Source organism: Lacerta agilis, chromosome 8 (genome assembly GCF_009819535.1).
Source record: "Lacerta agilis isolate rLacAgi1 chromosome 8, rLacAgi1.pri, whole genome shotgun sequence".
NCBI classification, from domain to species: Eukaryota; Metazoa; Chordata; class Lepidosauria; order Squamata; family Lacertidae; genus Lacerta; species Lacerta agilis.
This window is the reverse complement of record NC_046319.1, coordinates 38901747-38923587: the sequence shown is the minus strand read 5'-3', so window position 1 is coordinate 38923587 and position 21841 is coordinate 38901747. Positions and strand designations below refer to the sequence as shown.

The 21841-nt window shown below is 47.0% G+C and overlaps 2 protein-coding genes across 5 annotated transcripts in view; both read right to left on the bottom strand.

Moving 5' to 3' along the window:
* LOC117051018 lies at positions 1 to 6192 on the bottom strand. The gene is made up of 6 exons (XM_033157035.1): positions 5880 to 6192; positions 5271 to 5378; positions 3658 to 3797; positions 2462 to 2558; positions 1517 to 1641; positions 1 to 314 (listed from the first exon to the last, which is right to left on the bottom strand). The coding sequence occupies exons 1-6, from the start codon at positions 6025 to 6027 to the stop codon at positions 138 to 140; spliced, it is 795 nt and encodes a 264-aa protein (XP_033012926.1). The 5' UTR covers positions 6028 to 6192; the 3' UTR covers positions 1 to 137.
* A 4667-nt stretch (positions 6193 to 10859) lies between these two features.
* Positions 10860 to 21841, bottom strand: part of FBXO31 (F-box protein 31) — a 28796-nt gene continuing 17814 nt past the window's right edge. For 3 of the 4 annotated variants that reach the window (XM_033157031.1, XM_033157033.1, XM_033157032.1), the window contains 7 exons: positions 21088 to 21164; positions 20813 to 20980; positions 20586 to 20660; positions 18556 to 18665; positions 17524 to 17677; positions 13935 to 14287; positions 10860 to 13130 (listed from right to left, as the gene is read on the bottom strand). In XM_033157031.1, the coding sequence (XP_033012922.1) occupies positions 12908 to 13130; positions 13935 to 14287; positions 17524 to 17677; positions 18556 to 18665; positions 20586 to 20660; positions 20813 to 20980; positions 21088 to 21164 (1160 nt within the window). In that variant the 3' untranslated portion in view covers positions 10860 to 12907. The remainder of the gene's footprint in view (positions 13131 to 13934; positions 14288 to 17523; positions 17678 to 18555; positions 18666 to 20585; positions 20661 to 20812; positions 20981 to 21087; positions 21165 to 21841) is intronic. The other variant, XM_033157034.1, reaches the window with a different exon arrangement.

The following is a 21841-nucleotide window of genomic DNA, read 5'->3' as shown; positions in this document are numbered from 1 at the left end:
CCCGAGCAGGGGAGAAGGAACCTCAGGGCAGAAAAGCACCCTTTCCTTACCAGTCAGGCACCAAGGAGAGACACAGGGGGTTGCATAAGGGGAGGGTCTATTGGTGGGTATGGCTGGCAAGTCTCCTAGCCGGCGCCTCAAAGCTTCCCTTCCAGCGCCAGGGTCTTGAGGTCAGCAGGTGAGCTGGCGCTCAGCACCGTATGTGAGACAATCCTCTTGTCCACCAGGGAAGCCACGGCCTCTCCCACCTCCAGGTGGCTCACGTACCCGGGGCCCAAACGCTCTGGCGTCGTCACACCCATGTTGATTTTCACCTGCCAGGAAAAGCCAAAACAGTGCCAAAAGGGACATTTGGGGGGGGGAGGGAGGCTACCCCAGCCACCCACTGATCTGCACACAATTGGGAAGCCCCCCAGCCATTGTTGGATTCAGACTCCCAGCACCCAACACAGCCAGTGGTCAGGGATGATGAGAGCTGTAGCGCAGCCACATTTGGAGGGTGACTGATTTCCCCATCCCTGCTGGATGGACCCTGCCAGTCAGAGACCTGCGGCTCACTGGGATCAATTAAAGTCAACGCAGTGGCCATTTCATTTATCCCAGACCCATGGTGAACATCTAGCAGCACAACTGGATGCCTTCATCTGCCCCACCTGCAGTCCTCCATTGTCTACTGAGGCAGGCGGATGCCAGCAACACCCTGCCTAATGGGTTGCTTTGATCTCAGTCATTCAGAAGGTTTTCCCCAAAGTTCTGAGTAAGTTAAAGGTTCCGTGGAAGATCTGCTGGGTTAGTTCTAGAAAGAGGCTTGGAAGGAGCTGTAGGGGGAGCGCTGAGCATCAGGGTTGAGTGTGCCTAGGGCAGGCTTCCTCAACCTCGGCCCTCCAGATGTTTTGAGACTACAATTCCCCTCATCCCTGACCACTGGTCCTGCTAGCTAGGGATCATGGGAGTTGTAGGCCAAAAACATCTGGAGGGCCAAGGTTGAGGAAGCCTGGCCTAGGGACTATTCCCCTCACACACACACACATTTCACAGAGAAACCTCAAAGTCTCCAGCTCTCCCTCCTGCGAGGGAAACCAACCCCACAGATCAGTAGCCAACATGGACTACAACCCCATCTTCCCTTATTATTGAGCCATGCTGGGACTGATGGGAGTCAGGACCCAACAACATCTGCTGGGTGCCACATTGGCTACTCCTGCTGTTGATCTGGCTACTAGCCATGCTGGGTATGCTCTACCTCTATGGCTGGAGGCAGTATCCTTCTGAATTCCAGTTGCTGGCAACCGCAGGACAGGAGTGTGCTCTTGTGCTCAGCTGCTGCTTACAGGTTTCCAACTGGGGCAGCTGTGAGAACAGGATGCTGGACTAGGTGGGCCTGTGGCCTGATCCAGCAGGTTCTTCTTATGTTCTTAGATGCTGAACACCCCACTAATTGCAGCCCTGGGAGGGCAAAATTACTCCCCACAGTGGGTAGGAAGCTGGCTGACCCACCGACAAACCCAGCACTCACCTCATTCAGCTTGCAGGGAACATCTGGGTACTCCTCGCGGACCATGAGGGAAAAGGCCAAGGCCCCCGCTGCCCCCAGTGTCAGGAAGCCTGTGCCTGGCATGAGGAGGCGCTCCCCAGCCCCACCTGAAACAGAGAAGGATTTAGCTGGGAGGGAGGGAAGAAGGAAGGAAGGAAGGAAGGAAGGAAGGAAGGAAGGAAGGAAGGAAGGAAGGAAGGAAGGAAGGAGCTGCCATTGCCACCAGTGGCTGAGTCAGAAGGCCCAGGGTTCAGTCCTTGCTCTTTCCATCTAAAAGGATATGTTTGAAGGCAGTGGGAGGCCTCCCAGACAACCTGTTTATTGAATATTCATCCCGATTTGTTTGTAGGTGTAACTTTAATGATGTAGAATACCTGCTTTGATGAGACATTTTCCAGTGCATTTCCCCATCAATTCCCTTATTGCAAAAAGTCCAGTCTTTGCGGGGGGAGCAGGTTTGTTGTGCAAGACCTCCTGGCCAACTATAATTGCGCAACCTGAATTTGTTGGTATGTGATTGAATCCCACCTGGAAACAGTCTGGAAGCACCTTGAGACTCCAGCCACTGCTAGTCTGAGAAGGCGACACTGGGCTAACAAGTCCGATCTGGTAAAAGGCAGCTTCTTCCCATGTGCCTGGGCAGCTCTCAACAGGGCAGCTTTTGTGCCAATGATGGCTCAGTCCCTGCCAACCTAGCCCCACAAGGCACAAGCTGTTGCCCCACGAATGCCGATCATCTGCCCACATGCTCAGGCATGCAGGACTTAATTGGAGGGAGGGTTTGGAAAGGTGGAAAAGCAATGAGGGCCTGCGAACTGAAACGAAAAGTGCATTTCTATTGCTACTGGGCAAGAGAGGCTGGCCAAAGCCCCGGCAAAAGTTCTCTCCCCAAAGTTACCTACTGCAGACCAACCCAGCTCATCTCACCAGTGATGAAAGTGTATGTTCCATCTGCGTTGTCCTTCACGAGGGGGAAGAAGGCCTTCCAGGCAGTGAAGGTGCTGAGAAGGAGGGTGTCCAGGACCTGTGCGAGAGGAAACAGAGGGACACCCAGCTGAATCATCCCAAGAGTCTCCAAAGGAGGAGGTCCACACAATCACACCTCTTCTGCAAATGTGATCAAGTAATTCTTAAAACTAGGAATCTCCCTCCCTGCCACTACAAACCATGATCTGTGGCCAGTTATTCCTGTCCCAGCTTTTTGCATTGCTTAAAAGCACCGCTGCCACTTCTGGTGTTTCTATCAACATTCTACCTGATGGCTGGCCTTACCCCAGAGCCCTCAACCCTGGCATGGCCAGCATCAAGGAGGAAGTGCTGCTCCAATGGGCAGAGATGTGTTGTTATTAAAAATGCTATAGGACTTTCCAGTATATAATCGCAGAGTGCCAACAAGACCAACTTAGGGGAAGAGTACCATTATCATAGAAATGGTCTCAAAAACCAGCAAACAAAATCTATCCATCAGAGAGAGGGAGAAGGAAAGAGAAGAGAAGGGGAGAGGGGAGAGTGGTGAGTACACACACACACACACACACACACACACACACACACTTATTGATCTCATAACTTTGGGTTCCTCCAGAGAATCTGTTTTGCTTGCACAAAGCTTACACAGAAGTTATACAGTGTCCTATCTGATTTTCTTGCAGGGAGGTCATATATGAGCATTGAACCTAATGTCCTTATGGGGTCTTTATGCATCTTCCCATTCATAGGAGCCAACTCCTAGGGGCCATGTGGGGGGGCGGCCCCCTCAAATAAAATATTTGAGGGGGCCGCCCCCCCAAAGTTGATGGGCATTCCCATTCAAATGGTGTGTGCACTGCATTGTGTGATTAATTATGCAGGGCAGGGGCTTACTTGGGCCCCCACAATATTTTATTCAAGTTGGTACCCCTGTTCCTATTAATGGTTTGTTCATCCCACACTTTTCAATGCATCTCCCCATCACTCAATTTACTGCAAAAAAGCCAGTTTTCTAAATTAAAAAAGTGGATTTGTTGTCTTAGGGTGACAGAGCCAATTGCACAAACCTAAATTCCTGGTATGCACTTGAATCCTTCCTGCAAAACAGGGACAATCTAGGGGCACCCCTGTTTCTGATCTCTTTCCCTGCTCACCCGATGCAGCTCCTTCAGGGTCTGAGTGAGAGGGGGACCCCCTTGCCACCAGCTGAAGCCCAAGGAGGACACCACGTCGGTCACCTTCCCAGTGCTCTTCAACAAAGCCTCCTTGGCTGCCTCTGCACCTTCCTCAGAACCTGGATGGGCGGGATAAGTTTAGGAGCAGAGATAGTGAGACCAGGTGGCCACATCCCCCATCATTATCAGTTTGTACTCCCAAACAGCCCAGAGCCTTTCCCCTCCTGCCAAACTCATGGAGGAAGAAAAAAAGCAAGGCCACCCAAGGGTCTTCACCTACAGGCGGCCTGCCAATGACAGCATGATGCCTGTATCCTGCAGATAGGATGCTATGGCTGCCTTGCAGGTGTAAATGGTCCATAAGGATTGCAGCATCAGTGACCCAGATTACAGGCTGGTGCATCCCACGGCCACTGTGACATCCTGTGCAGGTGCAGTTGGCCAAGGGACTCCCAGTTATTTGGTGGAGAGATGACAGCATACTTGGCTCAACTAAAGCTCCACTGGGGATTCATCTTCAAACCTCAAAAAAGAGAGAGAATTGCCCTCAACTGTCAGGGCTTCCTTAAAAAGAAAAGAAAAAAAGCAGGCTAGAGTTTCCTTGCAACAATTTGAATTTGTATTTCCCCCAGAGAATTCAGGTACTTGCTCTTATTTCTTTTCTTCTTCTTCAATGTTCCCAGTTATGGACCATCACCTCCCTCACTTTTTATTTATAAAGTACCTTGAATTCTAAAGACTATAGGATTGTATGTGGGTGTTTACTGCAGTGGTGCACATTGCTGCCTTAATTTTATCACAATATCTTTCAAAATCCAAATCCTGAAATGCTTTCCCAGATTCATGAAAAGGCTGCCTTTGGCTCTGCTTTTCTGAAGGCAGCCTTGAGCAGCTCTTTGCTGGAGGGGGCCGTACAACCGCCTGCAGCTTGAAGGCTGCCTGTCTGCTGGGCGCCTTCTGCCTTCCCTTCTCCTAGCTCTGGACACCTCAATAAATTAGTGCCCCCTCCACCATCCAGCCCAGCCACCCCCCCCCCCGGACATTATGAAGATACCATTCCAGCAGGGATGGATGGACCTGTCTGTTTCGCTTCTCTCAGTTTCTCATTTTTCTAAACTTAAATTCAGTTATCCACATTTTTGCATAAATTTGAGGGTTGTTTTTTTTTTAAATGCTTATGAAAATTCACCAGCATTTTAGTGTTGAATTCTCCTAATAAACACATTTTATATGCAGTTTTGAATAACATACACTTTTTTGCAAGCAATTTCCCTCAATATAATTTATTTTTTTGCATCTTGTTTTCTGCATTCTAATGCACACTTTCCCTTCATATATGCATTCTTGTAAACACAGGTGGTTGGAGATCTGCATTTGGATAAATATCAGCTTCGAAGAACAGTTGTGCTTTGGTTCGCATATTAGTTCGGAAAGTGCAGATTTGAATCACCTTTAGATACAAAGTAAAACGAATTTCTCCACCATCCATACATTTCAGCCCCCACTCCCTCTGCCCAGTATTTCCTCACAGCAGCCCCATTTCCTCAATGGCCCTCAGAAGCACCGCAGCAGAGTCTCACACAAAGTCTTACCTACGTCCCCAACCAGGGTGTGCAGGCGCTGGCAGGCTGATGGAGGCAGAAACTGTTTCAGCTTCTCCAATCTGCTTCTGTCTCGAGAAATGACAGCAACCTGGAAGCCTGCACAGATGACAAAGGATCAGAGGAGGCAACGCCCTGGGCCCAAGGAGGGGGCATGGATGCCATTGTTTCAGTTCCTATGTCTGATTGATGGCGGAACAGCTAGTGAAACAGAACTCAGCCTGGAATTGGCAACTGTTTTTAATGCTAGGGCTCAGGCCTTGGGCACATGAGTTAATGAGAGAGACACAAGTGGCTTCTGGGTATGTGCAAAGTGCTTCCAAAAAGCACAGTAGTCAAAGACACTGTCCCCCTCAACACACACACATGCCTGATGTTAGAATATTAGAACTTCCATGGTATATTTGGGGCTCATCACCGCTTGGTAGAAATAAACAATTGGTAGCAGGAGTCAAACAGATCAGAACACTATGGAAGGATAGTTGAATGTGCAGCTGCTGGGCTCAGACAACCCCAAGCATATGCATTCAGGCAGACACACACAGACACAGTCAATGAATCTTGACCCAGGCTCTTGCAAGATGTCAGCGTAAGCCTTACCTTTCTCCAGCAGCGCCTTGACAATGCCAGAGCCCACTGTGCCAGCTCCACCAAGCACCACCACTACCCGGTCCGATGGAGACATCCTGGTAACGAGAGGCTGTTCAGAGGAGAGCCGCCAAACGACAAGTGAGGCTGCGGTTTCCATGCAGGAGAATAAGTAGGGAAAGCAGCACCTAAGAGTCCCACCTCCAAGGAAGCACAGCCCAACCCACCATCCTGTATCTCCACCTCCTGGTCCTGTTCATGCTGCACATCTTGAGCCTCGGGTCCCACAACCTGGCAGGCAATAGATCCTTCCCTGAGATGGTCTTGATGATTGCCGGCCTCTCAGTCTCCCATGTAAACTGAAGTCGCTTTGGCTGCAGTCTTGGCTGGTTTCGCAGGTGATGGGCTTAGCACATGGTTTGTGGGGTGCTGTGTGCCATCGTCTCCGTCCTCAAGATTATGGCAAGCTAAGGTGCAATGAACTTTCCTGAGTCTCTGATGGAGGGCTCAGCTGGCTACATATGTCGTCTTTGACTTGAGTCCAAAGAATGGAAGAGAATGGGGACCATGTGGGCAGGCAAATGTTGATATCAGTGGAGGAGGGACATGCTACAAAACAGACACCACTGCCCGCTTGCACAGTCAACCTACGCAGTGAAGAGAGCCAGATTGTGTTCAATAACCATCCAGATGTTATTGTGGGGAGGAAGGAGTTTTGATCACTCCCTCTAACTCCAGCTTGCTCATGATTTGGGAAACTCCATGGTTCTGCAGTGCATGCAGAGGCTATTCATTGTACTAGACACCTCTCATTCCCGCTGACCCTCTGGCAGAGTGGAACCAAGCTAAGCATTTCAGGCGCTGAATTATTGGCCCAAAGTGAAGCACCAGGCCACGTGTATTGCAACAAATGAAGATATGCTTATAAGTGAGTGCACAGAACAGCCTCTCTCTGAGGGGCTGACCAGGAGAGGTACAGGGTAAGGTCGCGGTACATTGGAAGAAAGCATTTTGCTCATGGAGATTCGCAAAATAAAGAGCACCAGTCCTGGCCTGATGTTTTTGTGGTTTGAGTTGAACTGCAGTGGAGTGGCAGGAAATGTGAGTTGGGAAAGGCATCTGTGGCAGAGCACCTGCTTTGCATGCAGAAGGTCTCAGGTTCAATCCTCTTCAGGTAGACCTGGGAGAGACCCACAGCTGAAACCCTGGAGAGCTGCTGCCAATTATTTTTGATAATACTGAGCTAGATTGACCAGCGGCATGACTCAATATAAAGCAATTTCCTGTGTTCCCATTTCCTGGGATGCGAAGTTCCTGGTTGGGCAACATAATAATCTGGTGGCAGCATCCCTGCTTCCCTCCCTGGGCCTGTGGCTCAAGAGTGCCACCTTGTGTTCTTAGTTTCAAGCAACACCACTGCAGGGGCCAGAACTGCAGAACAAGTTGGTAGGCAAGGTGAGGAGGAGGAAGAGGCAGGCAGAGGCAACTTCAGTGCAATCTGGCTGCCGGCTGGAGGTGCCGCGAAGAGGGTAAAAGTTGGATCCAGGAAATTAAAACCAAATCTCCAAAACCATCAAATCACTGGCCACACCCACCTCTCTACAGCCTGAGTTGTTTAAAAAAATTAATAAAAGAGTTCCTATAGCTTGGAGTTTGCAAAAGCAAGGGGGGCACATTTCTTAATGTCACTGGGTGGGGCGGGGCTCCTGCTGTAGGTTGCTTAAGTTAGACTGAAGCCAGTGGGAAACAAGTGTGGAGGTTTTGCTCCTATTAACAGGTGACCTGCTGTTGGATCTCGGTAACTAGATGGGGTTTAAATGCACAGTTGTTCGGGAGTTACCCTGCCTAATTGAACACAGTGAGTTTCCATATAGTCATGCTTTGCAGGCAGAAGATCACACCTAAAATCCTGGCAGGCCCTGCTGGCTTCAGGGAGGGAGTGATGGGAAAAGTCTCAGCTAAAGCCCTGGCAGAGCTGGTGGTGCCTGTCAAAAATCTCTAATTAAAAAAAAGAAAAAGAAAGGGAAAAAAAGTACACAATATTGGTCTGAATGGAGAAATTGATTGACCTGGCCTGAGGTTCTGAATTCGCAGTACCAGAGAACACGAGTCTCAAATTCACAAAATCTCTTTTTTATTGTCATCTGAAATTGGAAAACGCTCCTTGGGAATCAATAAGCAGGTTGAAAAGGAATATGTACACATGGAGCTTGCATATCTGCCACCCAGAAAGCAGTGCAGGCTAGGCCACTGAAGCTTCATCCTCACACCATGGAAGGGATGGGAAATAAAAATGGGATGCCACCCCTAGAGGATAAGGTGCCAGGCCCAACTTTTTGTACACGGCTGGAAGGGATGAAAAAGAAGTTTTCAATATTTTTCCATTCGCCCGCCCAGAGCAGGGAGGCTCCTTGGCACATCAACCTCTGCAGAGACAGCTGCAGAATTCTCCAGCCTGGCCAAGAAGTAACAAGGGCATGGGTCACACACACAAGGCTCCGCTAACTCCAGCAGGCATACTACGCCATGCCACAGCCTATGGCAAAATGAATCCCCTCACACACATTCAGCACAGAAACAGCTGTGGCCTCAGGAGGTTGAAGGGCCAGCTGCTTTAGAGCAATGACCATTTTCAAAGGGGATAAAACAACAGCATCTATTAGTATAGGCAGCTGAAGGACTACCCACAGAATAGTGCCTGAAACAAGATCCCGACTCATTAGTAGTAACTGAAACAAAGCCTAAACATCTAGGACTGTAATCTGCAAGTGTTCAGTAATGCTCTCGAGGAAGGGCTCTGGGGCAGGAGGGCCCCCAAATGCAGCAGGGCTGAATGGAATAATATACCCTGCTATCTAAAGTGCCCCCACGAAGTCCAAAGTCTGAAGTTACCTAACAGCATCATGGCATCTACTGTATTGCTCTCCTGCTGCGCTTGTACCTCATTTGTGTGTCACTTCCCTTGCCTACTGAAGCATAACTGTCAGGTCCTCAGGGCAGGGACCTGTGTCCTGTCTCTTCTATTACAGTACTCTGCAATGTGCCAAGGACACAGGTGGGCATTGTGCAGAAGAGGCAGCTGCCAACATTCTGTTGTGACCAGAAAACAGAACACAGGCCAGGCCTGGGCAGGGAGAAGAGGGGCAAGATTCTGCATGGCTGGGATCGGCTGGGAGCAGATTCAGTCTCCAGCCCATGTCAGTTTAAGAGTGAGAGAGTGTTGTACCTGGAGGACAATGTGATGGTGTGGGCAAATCCAAGCCTGCCTCCTGTCGTTGCTGCACCACAGAGAGTTGCAAGCAGGCACACACGTCTACACACAGCTGTAAACATACATACTGAGCCCTCTCATAAACTGCCCCTACCATACTAATGTGGTAAGTGAATAAAAATAGTAATTAATAGGGAAACTGGCCATGATTTAGGGGAAAGGTGCCTGCTCTGCATACAGAAAATGCCGTGATTACACTCTCAGGCACCTCCAGTAAAATGACTTCAGATAGGAGGGCTGGGAAACGCCTTTCCTTCTGCCCAAATGCTTGAAGAAAATTCTCTTTCACATTACTAGGCTCAGTAGATCAATGGTCAGATTCCACTTAAGGCAAATTCCCACAGCCAAGGCCAGTTTGAGGAACATTTCCCTATTTTGACACCAGTCACAGCCAGCTGAGCACTCTGGGCCCTACATGTGAGTGTGGCCATGGCCCTGCTAGAACAAAATAGTTGAATGGGAGCAGGAGTAGCAGGAGTGGCAGAGTCCAAAATGGAACAAAGTTACCCCTTTCCTCCAGCAACTTACCTACTCCCACCAGTGGCCAAATCCAGAGGTGATAGGGGTGGGCTACAGAAGTGAGTTACGTTCCAAAAAACCAATGAAGAGAAAGGATTTAGCATCCCCTGCTCTCATTGTACCCATTTGACAAAGATAAACATTACATCTGAATTTCACTTTTTTATTGTTGCTAGCTCATGGTCCTACCTGACCCACCTGTGGGCCTAGCTATATGGGGCTGTATGCTCCCTCCCATTTCCTGGCATGTGAAACTGCAGAATCAGCCTTCTTTATCCACACATCAGCTCTCACAGAAAGACCAAGCTACGTAAAATGCTCAATTTGCAAAAGGTTCAGGCAAGGACTAAGGAGTTAAGACGCCAACTGCACACATACTATAAGATCAGCATAGTAGTCATGCCTGGGTTGATCAATAACAGCACAACTGCAGCACAACTTAATCAGGACTGGAGCTCATTTATACAGTAAAGTGAATTAACAGGGCAGCTACGGGAAGCAAACACACACACTGACGAACCTTCCTTGCCACTTGTACAACTTGCTGAAATTCAACCAATTATTGTATTTCTGCTACAAAGTTTGGAAAACACTTTCTGGTTTCAAGCAAATCATTTTCACACCTCCCAGTAATCTGGTCTTGTGCTTCACATTACCCAGTCCTGTTCCTTTTGCACAAGCAAACCTCTAAACAAGTGCCGAGGACAGAACGTTGAAAAGGCATGAAGAAAGTTTACAAGAAACCATGGGCCCATGGGCAATTCAGCCTATGGCAGAAGACAGAGGTTTCTTTCCCACGCCCTCCCAGAGCACACGTTTCTGGCTCTACAGCCAATGCCTGCTCCCTACCAAGCCTGCACAGAGTATATAAAAACCTCTTGCAGCCAACCTGCATGCTCAGCAGTCTCTAATCTGCACGCAGATTCCCTTCTGTACTGATATGAAGCTCTCAAGAATTCTAGCCTTGTTGCTTGAGGCTCTCCTTCCATGCTTTTCCACCTTCCTCTTGTGTTTCCCCAGACCTGGCTACCTGCTTCATGCATTGTCGATGAAGGCTTTTACCTGTTTCCAGCAAGATCTGACTTTCTCTTCTCTCCTTACCACTTGTGACACCCCCCACCCCCATGGTCCAGACCTCAACCTCCCGTTCATCCTCTTCTCATCAATGGATTGAATTCATGGGTTTAAATCTGGCTCCAGTGTAGCTTTGAGACCCTGATACTACAAATAAAGGATTTATTGCTGTTGGTGCTGTAGGAAATGAAGAAGCATCTCCCCCGAGAAAGGGCTATGTTAGACCTGCCCAACCACCCTCCTTGCTCATACAGAAAGATTACAATTCTCCCTTTGTAATGCTACAGTAACTAGACATGCATTATATACAGTGATTACAATGCTGCAAAAAAGCAAAGAGCAGATTCTTCCCTCCCAGTGGATAAACCTCAACAATGGGCACGGAAAGATAGTTTTTGTTGTTCATGTTATAGTTTCTGTAATGCTATGATTAGGGATACCCAAGGGATTTCTGCTGGCGCATCTTCCAAAGATACCCAAGAGGACTCCAGAAGAAGTTGCATGAAATGTGGTATGGTAAAGAGAGTGCAGTGGTTGATGTATTGCTCCTTCAAGGTCTGAGTTGTCCGTTTTGGACACCCTCCATGGCGATTTCATGGGAATATGGTGGTTGGTCATTCTTCTTTCTCAGCTTCCCTTCCAGGTGGCTGAAGGACTTGAATATTTTGCAGAGGATGGGTGTTAAGAAGAGCTGGAAAGCTTTCCAAAACTGTAACGGTGGGGCAGAGGGCAAAGGAGAAAGAAAGCGAGAAGTACAAAGATTCTGCAAATTAGACATATATTTGCAAGCTCCAGCTGCTTAAAAGGAGGTTGCTCCCATGAAGGATCCCTAGGTAGAGTAAAGGGAAATTACAGAACAAATCCTAGAATTGCATGAGAATCACACAGCTTCTCATAAGGCTTGTAGAGGGTGCTAACCGGAATGAGGGCACTGGGTATTGGTTGCATTTTGTAGTGCATACATGGCATGAAGGGAGAAACGTTACAACTCCCAAGAATAGGTGGCTTGGGCCCAAGTAAGCCCAGAACTTGGCAGGACCCACTTAAAGTGCCCAAAGGTGGCAGCCATCTTGATTTCTGTCAACAAAACCCCAGCAGCTTTTCCGAGGATCTACTCCTTAAGCAAATGCTGAGCAGCGGGAGGAGGCCAGGGCACCAGTGTCAAACCCTCACACAAGAGGCACAGCGGCTGAACAGCATGGCAAGGGAGAGAACAGGAGAGAGCATCTAGTGTGTTGTGGAACTAAATTTTTCAAGAAATAAAATAAATCATCATCATCATCATCATATCAACAGGCCTGAACCTGCAGCCACATAATGCGGTAAAGTTCTTATCCAAGTCACATGATGAGCTCAAAGACATTGGGGGGGGGGGAAATAAGAGAATATACAGCAAGGGTACCTCCTACTCAACTGCTCCAGAGGTCTCTTTGCCTACCTTAATTTCCTGCTACAGCAAGTGGAAAAGAAAGGAATGCAAAGGTGCCTGTGGAAAGGTTAGGAAAGAGGCAACCAGGCTGTGTTTGTTGCATGGTCTTTCTCCCTTTCCCCGCATACCCCACTCACACAGAGTTGCCCAGTCAGAAATCTCACATTTAAAGGAAAACTTACTGGAGAGAAGCAAAGGGGCATACTAGTATCTGAATCTCATGGCCGTTAGCCACAGATCACAATTTTTAACATGATTCGTAAGTGAAAGAGGCATGTTCAGAAAATAAGCCCGGGGTTGCAGAGCCGTGTTGGAGAACAGCTTCCTGGCTCAGGGAGAATACTGAGTGGCTGCTGCTTGTGTAAAACACACACACACACACACACACACACACACACAAATTATTTACACTGTCTGCAAAGTGCTGGCTTTGGTTTGTCCCCACTCAAGCACTAAACTTCAGGGGGGCAGGAAAGGAAAAGCAAGCATGCTAAGCTGCTACTACCTTGGCCAGCTGTCCTCCAAATATACAGACCTATGTTGCAAACTATGCATAACATACTGTGGAAGTTTCATTTGTGTGTTAAGCAGTGTGTGTGTGTGTGTGTGTGTGTTCATTTTGGTAAAAAGGCCTCCTTGAGAAGTGCATGCTGTCTCGAGTTCTCATGGCTCCAAGGATGAGTGCTTTGACCCTCAAGATGGAAAACGTGAATCCCTCCCCCTTCCAGCTGCCAGAAGAAGCCGCCATCATGATGTAAGTAACTGGATGTTCTTCAACATTTCATCGAAAGCCTCCTGCGAGGGAGCATCTGCGTTCTGGAAGGAGTCCTTGATGCGGCTGTAGAGACTAAAAGACTGCAGCTCTAGCCAGATGAAGCCAAAACGGTTGTCATCAAACAAGACAAAGACGCCAGGTGTTCGCTCAGGACTGGTGAAGCCATGGCCAGCTATGAGCCCCGTGCCGTAGAAACTAAGAACAAAAGAAAATTAAGGATGCAGTGATATACCTTCCACAGGGAAATCCAGGCATCACACACCTTGCCCCATCAAAAGGAACTGCCAGGTTACCTGGCCTCCATGTTGACACAGACATTTCCAAGAATTAACATGCCCTTGCAAGGCCTATGATATGTGACTTCCAGAGTTTCAAGTTCCCTATCTCCTCTAAAAAGCATTAATCCAATATATGCTAATAGCTCCAACCAGAAGCTCTTCCCTACTTCACACCCTGATAGAGTAGCAGCTCTTTTCTTGGAAAGATTGAATCTCCTTGAAAGGGCTGGAGGTGGAGTTATTTTCTGTTTCTCTTTCTCTATTTTCAATAATATTGTATTTGCTGCATTAAACAGCTTTTATTTCCATCTGATTTTTTTAAAATTTATTTTAAATTGTGCTTTATTATTGCTTTGTTATTTTCTGGTGTTATGTTATGATCTGCTAATGCTTTTATCATATTTTATGAATTGGCAGAGTTTAGGAATTCTCTATAAAGGCATTATTAAGTCACCTTGGGTAAAATTTCTTTTTAAAGGGAAGGACAGAAATCATCATAATAATAAGAAAATGCTTACACCCTGGAGCTTCTGTCATACATTGAATTAAATAAATGAGGGGGTGGGGAGAGAATATTTTATTTTCTGGGAGCAAATACTTCATAAAATATTGGGTCTGGCTGAACTGGACAGAAGCCCAAAGGATATTTATTCATGGGCAATTTGCTCCACATCCTCTAGGGATGCCCCTTGAAACACAACTCTTGGCGTTTCATATTTACCATGCTCTGCAGGTCCGAGGGTAATCCTCATTCCTGGATGCAATGCCACCAGGCAGCACAAAAGGGCATGAGGCTGGGGGAGAGCCCTGGGCCACGGCTCCCTCTTCAGTTGCACAGCCTTCTGCTCCTCTGCCTGCCTCCTGCTGAGAGGGGCCTGGCTGTGGCTGCTCCTTTTCGAGGCCACCCTCCTCCTCCTCCTCCTGCTGCTGCTCTCGCTGCACCTGCTCCTGCACTTCCTGGACAATGCGGGAGAGTTCGCTGAAATTGCTCAGGTTTTCAATATCAGGCAGCTGGATGGGATGCGCCAGGTCAATCTCCACTGTCTGCTGGCCAGCTGGGATGTTAGGGTCACCCTGGAGGATAGGCAGGAAGGAAAGAGAGCAGAATGACTTTGCAATGAATGCTAATGGCCACTGACTCCATCCCATTCCAGTGCCTCGAACAGCCTCCTCATCCTTGCCAAACCTGTTTCTCCTCGTTCCCTTCCCCAGACCCTTATTTGAAACAGAACACATCCTGAACCACTGTGCCTTGCCTTGCCTGTATATTGTGGTACTAGCAAATCTCTCTTCTCCACTCTGTTCATCACTTTCAGTAGGTCTTGCCCACTTCCTTTGCCCTGCTAGTCTAAGAAGCTGTACTATTTGTTTACTCATTGAGAGCTGGTGTGATATAGTGTTTAGTCGTGATCTAGGACTTGGGAAGCCAGCATATAAATCTCCACTCCACCCTGAAGCACACTGTGTAATCTTGGGCCAGTCATAGGTTCAGTTTCTTGGCCTATGCTACCTCACACGATTGTTGCAAGGTTAAAATGGAGAGGGAGGGAAGAGAGCTATGTACTGTCAGCTACCAAGAGGTCCTTAAAGAAAAGGTGCGATATAAATGGAAATAAATAAAACTCTTTGAACTCTGTTCTCTTGCCCTTATGATGTGTATGGGTATGCATTAGTCCCAAACCCCAATTTGGAAACAGATTAACAGACCCAGGGATGAGTGTTTTATTGAGGAGTGGGTGGGCCTTATACACTAACAGCCAGGTGCTATTGGCTGCTCCTCTCTTGCACGCTTACTGGACTTCCTTCAGTTCAGATCTCCGGCGGGCTAGGGACAAAGGTGAGAGCTGTTTCCTAGTTCTGCTGGATCTCTCAGCGGCCTTTGACACCATCGACCATAACATCCTTCTAGACCGGCTAGAGGGGTTGGGAGCTGGAGGCACTGTTATACAGTGGTTCCGCTCCTTCCTCCTGGGCCGTGTTCAGAAAGTGGTGGTGGGGGATGAGTGTTCAGACCCCTGGGCTCTCACTTGTGGGGTGCCTCAGGGTTCTGTCCTCTCCCCCATGCTTTTTAATATCTATATGAAGCCGCTGGGAGAGATCATCAGGGGGTTTGGGCTGGGTGTTCATCAGTATGCGGATGATACCCAGCTCTACCTCTCTTTCAAATCAGAACCAGTGAAGGCCGTGAAGGTCCTGTGTGAGTGCCTGGAGGCGGTTGGAGGATGGATGGCGGCTAACAGATTGAGGTTGAATCCTGACAAGACAGAAGTACTGTTCTTGGGGGACAGGAGGAGGGCAGGTGTGGAGGATTCCCTGGTCCTGAATGGGGTAACTGTGCCCCTGAAGGACCAGGTGCGCAGCCTGGGAGTCATTTTGGACTCACAGCTGTCCATGGAAGCGCAGGTTAATTCTGTATCCAGGGCAGCTGTCTACCAGCTCCACCTGGTACGCAGGCTGAGACCCTACCTGCCCGCGGACTGTCTCACCAAAGTGGTGCATGCTCTGGTTATCTCCCGCTTGGACTACTGCAATGCGCTCTATGTGGGGCTGCCTTTGAAGGTGACCCGGAAACTGCAATTAATCCAAAATGCGGCAGCTAGACTGGTGACTGGGAGTGGCCGCCGAGACCACATAACACCGGTCCTGAGAGATCTGCATTGGCTCCCAGTACGTTTCCGAGCACAATTCAAAGTGTTGGTGCTGACCTTCAAAGCCCTAAACGGCCTCGGTCCTGTATACCTGAAGGAGCGTCTCCACCCCCATCATTCAGCCCGGACACTGAGATCCAGCGCCGAGGGCCTTCTGTCTGTTCCCTCACTGCGAGAAGCAAAACTACAGGGAACCAGGCAGAGGGCCTTCTCGGTAGTGGCGCCCGCCCTGTGGAACGCCCTCCCATCACAGGTCAGGGAAATAAACAACTACCTGACATTCAGAAAAAACCTGAAGGCAGCCCTTTTTAGGGAAGTTTTTAATGTTTGATATTGTTGTATTTGGTTTCTGTTGGAAGCCGCCCAGAGTGGCTGGGGAAATCCAGCCAGATGGGCGGGGTACAAATAATAAATATTATTATTATTATTATTATTCTTTCCAAGCCCCTAACCAATGAAAAGTTGAACACAATTCCAAATTCTGCAAGTGTCTCTAAGCAAGACACACAAGCACACTGTCTATATGCATATAAGCTGGGCATGTTTATTGCCAGCTCAGAAGCAAGGATTCCTGGTTGAAATGTTTTGTTTCTTCTCGTGGAGGAATCCACACCATAAGAATAACCATATATTTGTTCTGCTCTATACAACCTTCTTGATCACAGGCAGAATAGGAATGGTAAGTGGAACAGGGAGTGATCTATCTATTCCCTCAACACCATATTATTTATTTCAGTTCATTTACAAATCACTTTCTATGAGGCTACACCACAGGAACATAGGAAGATCCTGCTGGAACAGGACAATGGCCCATCTAGTCCTGTTCTCATAGTGACCAACCCGATGTCTGTGAGAAACCTTTAAATAGGACCCAAGCACAAGAGCACTCTCCTTTCCTGCAGTTTCCAGCAACTGGCATTCTGAAGCTTTATTGCCTTTGACTATGAAGGCAGAACATAGCCGTGGCCTGAAGCCACTGACAGCCTTATCCTCCATGATTTTGTCTAATCCTCTTTTAAAGACATCTAAGTTGTGAATAAATAATAATAATAATAATAATAATAATAATAATAATAATAATAATAATTTATTATTTGTACCCCACCCATCTGGCTGGGCTTCCCCAGCCACTCTGGGCGGCTTCCAGCAGATATTAGGATACATTAAAATGTCACAGATTAAAAACTTCCCTGAACAGGGCTGCCTTCAGATGTCTTCTGAATGTAAGGTAGTTGTTTATCTCTTTGACATGAGATGGGAGGGCGTTCCACAGGGTGGGCACCACTACCGAGAAGGCCTGCTGCCTGGTTCCCTGTAGCTTTGCTAATAATAATAATAATAATAATAATAATAATAATAATAATAATAATAATAATATTATAAGACTTCTGTTATTTGTCCTGAATCTTCAAGCATCCAGCTTCATTGAATGTCTACAAGCTCTAATGTTATGAGAGGGAGAAAAGCTCCACTTTTCCTATGCTGTACATAATTTTATAAACTTCTATCTTGCCACCTCTTACTCACTTTTCCCTCAACTAAAAAGTCCCAAACGATGCAACCCTTTTCCTCAAATGGGAGTTCCTCCATTCCCTTGAGCATTTTGGTAGGCATGAAAACAATGACAATACATAACTTGAACAGAGAAAGCCAGATGCTCACTGTGATTTTAGTTCCTTTGGCCTTTTTTCCATGGAAGCTGAGCATGACTATTTCAAGACCATGGCTCCCATATGTCCCCTTGAAAAGGCCTGGCTTGATGAGATCAATGGCACTCCGTGGAGGGAGGTAGATGCGTCTGTATGTCAAGCAGTTGCTGGAATATTAAAAAGAACCACAGCTTGATATAATGCAGGTAGGCCACAACCTTTTTGGTGCAATCACTGACAAGGCATACAGTTTGGCATCTGATCAGATCATCTTCCCTGTTTTAAAAGCAATGATGCCTTCAAAAATCAAAACTCTAGCTCTCTTGCATGTTGAATGCAGCTTTGCCATGTGTGAGCAGAATCTGAAAGGGACTCAAATTAGCAGAGTGAGCTTCTGGTAGGGAGATGATTGAAAACCATGTTGCTGCGCACCTTTGGCCTTCCCTCTGTACCCACCATAGCTACTATTTCTTAGACTCAAGACCCACCAGCTCCCTCCATTCCTCACTGTCATTCCCTTGCACCATTGCAGTTCTTGCCAAAGGCGTCTACAGCTTTTGAAAATAGACTTTGGGTAACAGAATTTGCCAAAACAAACCAATTCATGGTTCTACCATTTATTATTATCTGTAAGCTGCCTTGAGTCCCACTAGGTAAAAAGGTGAGGTGATAATAATGATGATAATAATAATAATAATAATACTTCTGCAAACCTTTGGGCTCTCCCAAGTCTGCTGATACCTCCTGATCTTGTGAATGGATGATACTGTTTAGGGTACATAAACAATGGCATGTAAACCAGAACATTGGAACTAGAAGGAATTACGATGATTACAAAGGCATCGTAAGTCTCCACTGTTCTCTGAAGCAAAAAGCAACCACACCTAGATAGTGCACCCCTTCCCTTTCAAATGTTATCACTGTTTGGGGAATTTGCAACTGTACTGCTTTACTTGAACAATTTATTCTAAAAATACAGATTTCTCTCTCTCTCTTTGACTGCAGAAGCAGCAGGAGGAAAGAAGGGTCCTTCCCTGCCCCTTACTCATATTGACTGGTATAGATGAACTTCATCAAGATGAGCTCTTGCATGTGCTCATGGAAGATGTCTTCCAGAGTCCGCCCCCACTCCTCTCGCAGCCATGTCCGGAACTCCTACAACAACACCCCAAAGAGAGAAGCAAAGTCAATGAGTTGCAATTGCTTGGGACCCCATCCTCCAATAAGAAAGCACAGGTAGATATGGACAAGCGGCAATTGCTTTCCTCTGCTTTCATCAAGCTGCTCACCCATTAAAACCCCCTTCCTGTTACTGGACTACAAATTCTAGAATTCCAAACAGATGATCCATAAACTGATCTGTTTGCACAGCCAAAGGCAGAAGGATTTCACTCATTTAAACACAATTAACTGGGTGCTTCCAGACACAAGCCTTCTTAAGGCCATTGTTTGTTGACTGTGAAACCACAGCAGATGTTCCAGACTATTGTAAATGAATTCCTTGCCCCCAACAGTTGTTTGTTTGTTTTGTTTGATTTTCTATGTTTCAGATGGTGGAACAGACAGGTGGAGGAAGAGGCACACAGCACTTTCAAAAGAATGGCAACATCATGTGGAGTTGCAGTAGAAAACACTGAACTGTGCAGAAGCCATCTCTTGCACACATTTCCAAAGCTTTGTTTCAACCATTTGCTTTAAGATGGAAGAATAAAAAAGAATCTGCTTCTGCAAGCATGGTGTTGTTTTAGTGTTACAATACGCATTGAACCCTCAGAGGATACAGATAGCCTACTTCATCCTAATGATCTTGCTGCAGACAGCATGATTACTTGTCAGCCATGGAAGATGATTTCTCACCCCACCCCCACAAATTCCCAGCCCTGCTTGCATCTTGACAATGAGCTGCTCTCGTGCCAGAGCACAGCAGCAGCATTTCAGCATTAACTCTGCATTGCAAATTGTGACTTTAATTCCCAACCCCAAATAACTGTCTCTTCCTCCCTAGTTGATACAGGGCAACAGAGCCTAATTCATCAAGCCTCTCTGTGTGCCTGTGCACATGCCTAGGCCTGCACATGTGAAATAAAGACTGAAACAAAACATTCTGTGAGCTAACTTCCTTCCCAGTGGCACTAGATTACCACATATGTTGAAAATGCCCTATCTCAGATTAACAGTTGCTGGTGGTAACCTTTGCTAATGGCCAAGTTTTCAGTGATTACATCAACAATATTTATACAAAGAAGACATTGGAAGCTCGTCTTAGAGCAGGTCTCCCTTCTCTTGGAACCTTCATCTCAAGGTTTTCCTGGGAAAGGCAGAACAGCATTTTCCTCCCTTCTCTATTTTAAACAGGAGTGCCCAAAGGTCACACCAGTGGTTGTGTGCAATCTCTCCCTCATTCTTCTGCTCCATTTTCAGTCGAAACAAAATAGGAAATTCTTTCCAGTAGCACCTTAGAGACCAACTGAGTTTGTTCTTGGTGTGAGCTTTCGTGTGCATGCACACTTCTTCAGATAAGATTTCCATTTTCAGTAGCAGCCTTATAATATTAAATGAGGTGGGGACAAGGCATACCACCACCACTCCTTGCAAAAATTAAGTTATGGTCCATGTGCATTTCTCCCATAAGCTTCGAAAGTTGTTTGCCAGGCAGTATGGGGAGAAATGCACATGGAACATATCTTTCTGTTAGCTGCACAATCCTTTGGATCATGGCCAGAGCAAAGAGCAACAAAAGTTTCAGTTCTTTAAGAGCCCAACTCAAGGGAGCTATAAGTCACTCCCTGGCTATCAATGCAAAGCACTGACCACAGTGAATGGCACTGAAGCACCTGGACAGCAGCTGACGGTTGAATCAACAAGTGACCTTTGGCTTCCAGGTGCTGGGGGAAGAAATCTAAGCCATGGGAAGTTTGCACAAGAAGCCCTGAATCCTACCCCTGCTGGGGCTAATGGGCGTTAGAGTACACTATATGGAGGGCCACAACAAGTTGACAACCCCTGCTTTAAAGTAGTAAACATCCAACAGGCTGAAAAGCAGCTCAGGATATCTTCATTATATACAGGGCCTACCTCTTGCCTTCCTCCTGACATTCGGTGGTGATCCGTCTGGTTGCACTTTGTTGAAAACTCATCCTTTTTCGCAATCTGTACATATTAAACAGCAGTATTAAGCATTACAGGGCATAAATCCTCAATGAAAACAGACCCACAAACAGGCTAAAAATTACCCTGGCACAGAAGACCTTAAAAAACAAGTGTTTATTTTGCATCTGCGGCAGAGTGGATAGGTAGCTCACCTGAATATGCCCACTGTGGGGTCCCTTGTGTCCATACATGCACTCCACTGTGGCACTCTTTCTTTCCATTAAGTGGATCCTGAAGAGTGGCTTGACTCTCATTGGATCATCCACATGAGGGTCATGTGGGGGCAAGTACATCCAGCCAATAATGAACAAGCCATCTACCTGTCACAGACAAAGTAAGGAGAGTCAAAACTTGCTTTCTTTTCAGTCACCGTAGCACAGTGAACAAACTCCTGCTCTACGCAACATGGCAAAGCCTCTATACTCACCACTACGTTCAACAGCCCCCCATACGGTCCGATGTCTGGCTGCCAGAGTCCCAAGATGTGCCGGTATCTGTGGAGCACTGGAGAATTGAAGAAAAAGCAAGAGACAATCAAATGGAACACAGAAAGCTAAAGGGAGGGGAAATACTGAAGCAAAGGGAGAGTTTCAGTGGTGTCAAAGAGCTCCCTATACAGGAGGGCTGTGTGTACTTGGCAATAAATCCAGACATCAAGATTCTATGCCCTGTGTGTATCATGCAAATTCAAGAACCCCTTGTACCTATTCTACTCAATTTGTACAATTTATTCTACTTCTGCAAATCACAGGGAAGAGGAAGGACTGCAGGACAGTCAAGACCTCCCTTCAACATTAATGGGAATCTCAGAGATAACAAAGGTGTATCTCTCAATTTAAAAATGAGAAATGAGAAGCAGCTTGGGGAACAAACTGGATCAGAGCAGCGGAGTGTAGCGGTGGGGAAGAGGATTTCTTAAAGCCCATCCCTCTATGTCATTTCCCTGGTTAACCCTTCCCTCTGCTAATAATTTTGCTGGGTGTGTAAGAGACAAATACACAAATTTCTCTTCAGTATGGCAAATAGCAGTTGGGTGGGTGTGTTTGATCAGGGAACATCCCCTCCCACTGTGTTCCTTTACCTAACTGAGCCCCTTCCCCTACCACTGCTTTTAAGCTTTGAGAAAAGCCATCCAAAGATATGGTCCTGGATTTTCCAACTTCATGCTTCTCTTTTTTTAG

Bases quoted from the DNA above. Each gene is read 5' to 3' on its own strand.
- LOC117051018 (XM_033157035.1), bottom strand. From the start codon at position 6,027: ATGGAAACCGCAGCCTCACTTGTCGTTTGGCGGCTCTCCTCTGAACAG. The intron at 2,559-3,657 runs GTGAGCAGGGAA...CCTCTCGCACAG, and splicing joins CCCTGAAGGAGCTGCATCGG to GTCCTGGACACCCTCCTTCT. The intron at 315-1,516 runs GTGAGTGCTGGG...TTTTCCTGGCAG, and splicing joins TTCCCTGCAAGCTGAATGAG to GTGAAAATCAACATGGGTGT.